Source organism: Phragmites australis, chromosome 5, assembly GCF_958298935.1.
Source record: "Phragmites australis chromosome 5, lpPhrAust1.1, whole genome shotgun sequence".
NCBI classification, from domain to species: Eukaryota; Viridiplantae; Streptophyta; class Magnoliopsida; order Poales; family Poaceae; genus Phragmites; species Phragmites australis.
The window spans coordinates 19,204,779-19,213,291 of NC_084925.1; the positions used below are offsets into that span (position 1 = coordinate 19,204,779).

Here is an 8,513-nt window from a genome sequence, read left to right on the forward strand (position 1 = left end):
CCACAGTGCATCAAACGTTCTCCATTAATTCTATTTGCACGACTTCTTTAAAAGGTCCATTAATCTCTTACTCTTGAATTGCTTGTAGAAGTTTGCCACATGTGCCACACGCACCAACGACTATACAAATCTGGCCAAAGAAATACCCCATTTGCATCGATCTGCAATGTGTTGATAGCAGACAATAAGCTTGCATGGCGGTTATGGAAATCTGGCCAAAGAAATACCCCATTTGCACCGGTCTGCAATGTGTTGATAGAAAACAATAAGCCTGCATGGCGATCATGGAGGACGCATACTTTGGGCCTATTACCAATAGTACCTCTCTTAACCCACAGTAGAAACCACATCCATCTATCAGTTCACTCGTGTTCCACAAATGCAAAAGCTAAAGGCACAACTTGGTTCTCATCATTTATCCCGACTGCTGTGAGTACCTATCCTCTATACTTGCCTGCATGAAGGTCCCATCCACACACATAATTGGTCGGTAATGTCTAAATGCCTTGATCATATAGCTGAATGACCAGAAAGCGCGCTGAAGGAACCTATTTCCATCTTCATTCACAAAATCATGAGTTGCATTGCACGTGCATGGGTTTCTCCATTGAATAACCTCTAGTAGGTATGGCAGGTTGTGGTACGAGTCCTTATATGTTCCAAACCTCTTCTCTAGCACATTCTATTTTGCTCTCCAAGCCATATCATATGAATTTTATACCCAAATTTATTGTCAATAGAAAGCATAATTGAGAACGGGGATATATCAGTCCTCTTCATAACCTTATGGTACATCTTCTTAGCCACACAATCTGTAGTCTTGTTCCTATGGGAGGCAAGAAGTCTCTCTAAATTGCAAAAATTCTGCTCAACAATTGACACTAAATACAAAAATATATACATATACACCTCAGAGCCGTGGTCGTCGGTCTCTCCCCGACCTTTCTCCCTCTCCCTAGCCTCTCTCTCTCCCTGCTAGACCTCTCCTTCCCTCTCTCTTCCCACAGTCGGAGCTCCTCAGCCACCCCTCTAGTTCGCCGTCGCTGCCCCTATTCTGTTCCAAATCAATGTGAATGGGAGTGAGAGAGGCGGCCATGGCCCGATAAGAGTTCCCGTGGGAGGCAAGAGGTATTACGTGGACACCTCTTGGCACTCCGAGTACCGAGAAGTCCTACGGGGCCACCTCTCGACACTCTGAGTGCAAGTGATCTCCGCGCACGGCCGACATCCTCTTGCCCCACCACTTGTCGGCAAGTGGAAAGCCGATAGGCTATCCGAATGCCAACAAAAGACCAGTTGGCACTCCGATTGCTGATACATGGCTACTCAACAATATATGTACAACTTTCCCTTTTTGAATTATTTTTTGCAATTTTCTAATAAAATAATAATAATAATAATATTTTTAAAAATTATGTTTTAGGCACGCAAAGTTACTAACAACTCATCCTTCCAATATGGTAACGGTACCTCTCGGATGTAAAGTGGACATGGATGTTCCACAAACTCTTTACCATAGGTATATTGTCATTGCACTTTGTTCAAATATATTGGACCAAATTTCTTGTATATTCTTACTTTTGTATTGCTTTAAAACATAACTAATATGTCATGATTTAGATACGCCCACTTAGTATGAGGATACTTCATGTTATGAGATAAAAGAAAGTAGAGCGACATCGGTGATGGAACAGGGAGGTGATGGAGATGGAGTGCATGTTCAGCAAGGGCCTGTTTGGTTGCTCGGCTCCTGCCGTCCTCGCCCTGCACGTGTAGCTTAAACAGGCTCATACAGGTGTTTGGTTGCCCAGCTAGCTCCACGCGTGCAGCTGGTGTCGTTTGACGGGCGTTTGGTTGGCTGCGCGCGCTCACACGAGATAGTTTCCGCCGATGAAAACACTGTACAGCTGGCTCCGCGGATACGGATGAAATCCACGTTTCTCGCGAGCCTGACCGGCAGGAGCCAGGCTCCGTGCATGCAACCTAGGTGTGCAGCCATCCAAACACGTCCCAAGATCCTGACGCCGAGCGACATCGGTAAGGTGAACTGTTTCCTGATCCCTCTGCAAGACGCGGAGAGGTACTTCCCTATGGCCGCCTCAAGACCCAAGAGCAATCGCGTCTCTTTCATCTCCTTCGAGGAGAGGCACTTCCGCTACTGCTCCTGGAGCAGCAGCAGCAACTACTTCCTGACCAGGGGCTGGACGACCTTCGTCCTTCTACAGCGGGCCGGTGGGGCCGCAGGCAACCGCAGATTCATTCAGGGCAGGCAACGCGGTGGCGTCTCCGGGCTGCATCCCATGCCAGCTGCAGTGCCTCGCAGCCTCACTCCACCACCCGGCATGCTATACAGCCACCAGCCGCTGCGTCAGGGCCTCCGCTTTCACAGGAGCATCTACGGATCCGGAGCATCAAGGTAGCAGCCTATGACTCTGTTTGACACAGTCTATTACTAGTTTTTATTTTTCAGAAGCTATAAATTAAAATAAATATATTGATTTATTGTTAATTTTTGAAAGGCTGAAAACTTAGTTTCTGATAAAATGAATTAAAAGCTGATAAGCTAATTGAGAGTGATTTTACTGAAGAGCTGATGTACCGAGAACTTAAAAATTTCTTATAAAAATTAATAGCTTTTCATATAAATTATAAACAGTTTTGAGCGAAACCATTTCGCAACAAAAAAACTCACCGCATACTACCTATATGCTATAGATCTGCAGGGACGCTAGTGCCACAGCCAACCATGTCTCCTGAATCGACAGCACTTGGCAATGGCAAAGCAGTGGCACAGAAACGTGTGCGGCTGTTTGGGGTCAGCATCGTCAGCCCTGATCCCGGTAGTGCTGCTTGAATTCCTGTGTTCGGCGTTTGGCGCCAAGAATCATGCACCTGCCCAGATGAATAAAGAACGCTAGGGAAGCTTCACATTCACAGGAGCAACATATACTAGAATCTCCATTTGTGGAAGGGAAAAATGCACAAACCCCCCATAAATCACTCCATTTTTAAGATTCACCCTCATAAGCTATTTTGTTGCAAAAAACCCCCCAACAGTAATTTAGATTTGCAAAAACCCCCCAGCAATTGTTTAATGCAGAAAATAGGTTTTCTTTAATATAAAAAATATGTAAATTCTTTAATAATTTAGATAAAGGTTTTAAAAATGATTCCTTTGGTGAAATAAATAAAATAAAATATTTTTAATTCTATTAATCTTATATATATGTTTTTCAATGATAAAATAAATATTTTAATTATGTCCTTTAGAGAAATAAGGATATAATTTTATTTATTATTTGTGTTCACAAAAAACGACAAATCAATGGAGACTGATGCTAAATCTTGCCGAACTCTCTGCATCTACGGAAAAGAGGCCGAGCGCTGGATTGCGACCAAGTGCCATGCCAATGGGTAGGCCGACCGAACAAATTAGAGAAGATTCCCTTTATACCATTGCAACTTATACGTTTGCCTTATGTGTTATCTAAAATTAAAAACATAGAAAACCTAGAAAAAATAAAATTCCCTTTATTTTCTAATTATTTACCATTTTTCCATAATTAAAAATATAGAAAACCTATTAAAACATTATTCTAGATTTTCTAAATTTTTCTCATAATTAAAACATTTATTTTATCATTGAAAAACATATATATATATAAGATTAATAGAATTAAAAACATTTCATTTTATTTATTTCACCAAAGGAATCATTTTTAAAACCTTTATCTAAATTATTAAAGAATTTACATATTTTTTATATGAAAGAAAACCTATTTTCTGGATTAAACAATTGCTGGGGGGGTTTTTGCAAATCTAAATTACTGTTGGGGGGGTTTTTGCAACAAAATAGCTTATGGGGGGGAATCTCAAAAATGGAGTGACTTATGGGGGGGTTTGTGCATTTTTCCCTTTGTGGAAACATTTCAGGTAAAATCGTACATGGAGGCAAAGGTGGGCGGTGCCCCCCTTACGGTTTTAGCAGCTCTTTATCTTTATACTAGTCTGATTGGCACGTCTACGTCATGTCCGTTTTTATTTTACTGTGTAGAACACGACAAAAGAAGACTAAAAAATTAAGTTTATAAATTTTGTACATTTCAATATTTATTTATGAAATTATTAATGTTAAATATATTAAATTAATTATAGATAAAACAATAGTACTTTTATGTATGCACATAGTTTTAACATGTAGGTGAAAGTAATACTAACTAAAAAATTGTTTCATATTTTTTTGAGTTTTAGATATTTTTCTTTGGATTTTAGATTTTTTCAGCTGATTTATTAATGTAACTAATATTCATTTCGACATTTTTCTAGAATTTCTCGAAAAAGAAAATTACATATATATGTATACGTGTATATATACATATGCATATATACGTATACATGTATATCTTATACGTATATATATACATATGTATACATATATACATGTATACGTATATATACGTATATACATAGGACCTACTACTACAGTAGCAGAGGCCTGAAACAGGTAGGTGAAAGTAATACTAACAAAAAAATTTATTTCATAATTTTTTTAGTTTTAGATATTTTTTGCATTTTTAGATTTTTTTCAGCCAATTTATTAATGTAACTAATATTAATTTCGATATTTTTTAGAATTTCTCGAAAAAGAAAATTACATATATATGTATACGTATATACATATATATATATATACATATACATGTATACCTATACATATACACATATACACATATACTTATACGTATATATATACACATATCTACACATATACATACACAGGGCTCACTGTTACAGTAACAGAGGCCTGAGAGGGCGCTGATTCCGCCACCATTATAATATAGTATTGATACATGTGTCGCACTATTTATTTAAGTGTTCTTTTACTTAGAGGATGTGCAAATAGGTGTCAAAAAGGAAGGCAAAATTGCCTACATGCGACTATTTTGAACTGGCTTGCAAACATACCACTTCAGGCCTCTGAATTACTGTTTTACCACCTTCTAGTTGCACCGTTTGCTCAGCCTACCACTGCCCCCATCAGATTCTAAACCAATGGCGTAGATTAGCCTTGGATCATCTCCCAACGTTAACCCCGTTAAAGCTGCAGAGGTGTGGTCGTCTTTCCGCTTTCTGCACCGAGATGACCACCTCCTCCCCCGGAATCGAGGGTGATCTCCCGTGACACCTCCCAGTCACTACTAGAGAGGCTCCATCCATCCTTCTCCAGTACATGTCGCCAGAACACGCCGCCTCCACCAGATCCGGTAGCTACTCTTCCTGGGCTCTAGGATGTTGGAAATCAGAAGCTCAGCTCTGCCTCACTCTCACTCGCGCTCGGCTGAAAGTCAAGTCTGATGAAATTCAGACTCCTGCCAGATGATGAACAGTAACCGACGAAACTGAAGTTTTGGTGCTGCTCTGAACTTGCAGCGTGTTCTATTGTTTCTTGCTATTTAACAATGATCAAACGAACAAACTAGTGTGCCATGATCCTGATTCTACCATGCCATCCCACGTACTCAGTTCGTGGTGATTTCCTAGCAACATGAGGTGCACAACTCGCGATTCATGCAGTCCTTAACAAACTCTGACCTACTGACTAACTCAGAAACTCTAACCGACTAACAGAACAGACTCTGAAGACCGAAACAACTAAACTTATTTCAACATTCTCCAGCTCATTTAGCTATTCGTAACATCTACAATACCAATTCTAGCTCGCAACCCTTGAAATTTCACATGCCCAAGGGGCTTCATCAGAATATCTTAATTTTTAGTGTCGATATCTTCAACAACAACTTTTCCACCTTCAACACTCGAATGAAATGAAAACGCATCTCAATGTGTTTACTCTAATTGTGAAAGACCGACCGGGATCCTGCAAAGCTGAATTGTTGACCTGTTATCAACATGGATGGTGGCGACCTTAGGATCTTGCCTGAACAGATCTCCCACAAGTCACTGAAACTAGATGCCTTGGCACGTCGTAGTTTTAGCAGCGATGTATTTAGTTTCTCATGAAGATAGGGCCACCACCCTTTGCTTCCGCAACTGCCATGTCATTGGTTTTCGACCGAGTGAGAATAGCATGCCCACGATGCTCTTACTATCATCAACACCACTAATAAAGTGAGGGACATTTTAGCCGATCAACTTGTTGTTGCCGTCGTGCTTGGTGTATATGTAACTATAAGTGTGTGTGCCTACAATGTAATGTAGAAGATGCTTCACGACACTTAGATGCTCGGTCATTGGAGCCTCCATGAAATAGCTAACATAGACCATGATGAAAGCAATGTCTGGGAATGTATGCACCAAGTAGCAAAGGCTTCCAACCACACATTCGATAGAATGTGGTATTGATTGGCGAATTTAGACTCACTTTGCTCAACTTGAGCCGGGGCTCTATTTGGACATGTGCTAAGTTTCAATCCTTCATGTTGACTTTGTTAAGGATCTTATTGACGTATGCAGACAAACAAAGAGTGATTTGCCCAGCCTATTGCTTGACTTCAATGTTGAGATAGTAGCTCAGCAGGCCCAGGTCACTCATCTTGAAGTTCTTCTGCATTTCTTGCATGAACTTGATAATTTCATCTAGATGTGCACCGATGATAACCATATCATCGACATACACACTGAGAAATAGTCGAGTCACACCAATGCCTCACGTGTAGACTGCATGTTCAGAAGGGCGCCTCTGGAAACCAAGCAACAACAATTTTCTATCAAGCTTTGCATTGTAGACCCTAAGAGCTCAAGCTCACCATTAAGGAAAGCTGACTTGACATCGAGATGATGCACCTCCCAGCTCTGCTGCGCGACAATGGCGATTAGCACACGCACAAAGTCCAGGCATGCTACTGGAGCAAAGACCACATCAAAGTCTATGCCGGTGCATTGCACATACCATTTCACTACGAGCCGTGCTTTGTGCTTGACCATGGTCCCGTCCATGTCCATATCCTTCTTCAACTTGTAGACCCATGTAAGGACGATTGGGTGCTAACTTGCAAGCAAATCAGTGAGCGACCAGGTCATGGTTTTCTCAATTGACTTCGATTCCTCTAGCATGGCTTTGCGCCAGCTTTCGTGCAACTCGGCCTCGACGAAGGACATGGGCTCCTCCCCTGTCACTAGGTGAAATTGGCAGTTCTCTAGCTGGGTGCAAATATTGTTGACAGTCCGGTTTTGATAAGGACTGTTATCATCAATTGAGGAAGGAGATGTGTTTATAGGTGGAGAAATGAACCCGATGTTGTCAATCGTGGTGGGCATGGGTGAAGCCAACGAGTCTGCCGGTGTGGTGGTTGTCGAAGTAGAGGATGGAGAGCAGGCTGGTGCAGCTTGAGATCCATCTCCCCCTACTCTTGTGCACCAATTCTCCCCAAGCTTCCCATCGGGTAGGCTGGGTACTTCACCGTGAACATTTCACTAGTATTGAGATGTGCCTTGGTGCCACAATCCAACTAGCATGTTCATCAAAGACAACATCACAAGTAACTTGAAATCTCATTGTCTCCAGGTCATATATTCTCTATGCCTTCGCGCCAGCTTCATAACTGATGAAAACCATCCGTTTGCTTTGGTCATTGAATTTCTTGAGGTTTGCTTCGTCATCTTTAAGTGAGCGACACAACTAAAGACGTGGAATTAACAGACATCTGGCTTCTTGCCACACTAGACTTCATACGACATTGTCCCATCGAGGCTTCGCATGATTGACTTGTTCAGGATGAACACGACTGTTGACACTGCCTCCCCTCAAAATTAGCTGGGTACACTTTTGGCCTTTATAATGCTCCTTGCCATCCCCAAGATGCTTTTGTTTCGCCTCTCCATGACACTATTTTGTTGTGGCAAGTACGGTGCCATGAGATGATGCTTCACACCATGACCTGTGCAATAGTTCATGAATGCGGTGGCCGCAAACTCACCTCCTGATCCATCCTGATTGTGTGAAGCTTGTGGTCGGATTCGAGCTCTGTGCTGTCTTGGAACCGCATGATGGTCATCTCTGGTTGATCCTTCATCAATAGAAGGACTAGCCACATGAACCTGCTATGGTAATCGACAAGGAGAAGGAAATGACACTTCCATCAGTGCTGAGATGGTACCGCAAAGGTCACCATGCACCAACTTGAGGGGATCAACCACATGGAAGTTGGCGTTCTAAGGGAACAGGTGGCATCACTGCTTGGTGGCGATACATGCATCACAGAGATGATTGACATGGTTAATTTTTGGGAGGCCACAAACCAATCCGTCTCATGCCATCTTGTGGAATGCTTGGAAGTTCCGATGGCCTAGCCTATCGTACTAGCTCTATGCCATGCTATCACAATGCGTGAACATGGGCATGGGCTGAGTGATATGAAGATTCACCATGTACAAACGATTGCATAAATGGCATACCTTGGTGAGGAGTTTCCTGTGATGATCGTGAATCCACATCACTTGGGTGTGGGTGTGTGTTTCACACCCTGCTTTTGTTAAGCCGATCCAGACTGATT

The 8,513-nt window shown here is 41.9% G+C and overlaps 1 protein-coding gene across 1 annotated transcript; it reads left to right on the forward strand.

Moving 5' to 3' along the window:
- Positions 1–1,925: 1,925 nt before the first annotated feature.
- Positions 1,926–2,420, forward strand: LOC133917853 (B3 domain-containing protein Os03g0120900-like). The gene has a single exon (XM_062361684.1). The coding sequence runs from the start codon at positions 1,926–1,928 to the stop codon at positions 2,418–2,420; it is 495 nt and encodes a 164-aa protein (XP_062217668.1).
- The last annotated feature ends 6,093 nt before the right edge of the window (positions 2,421–8,513 follow it).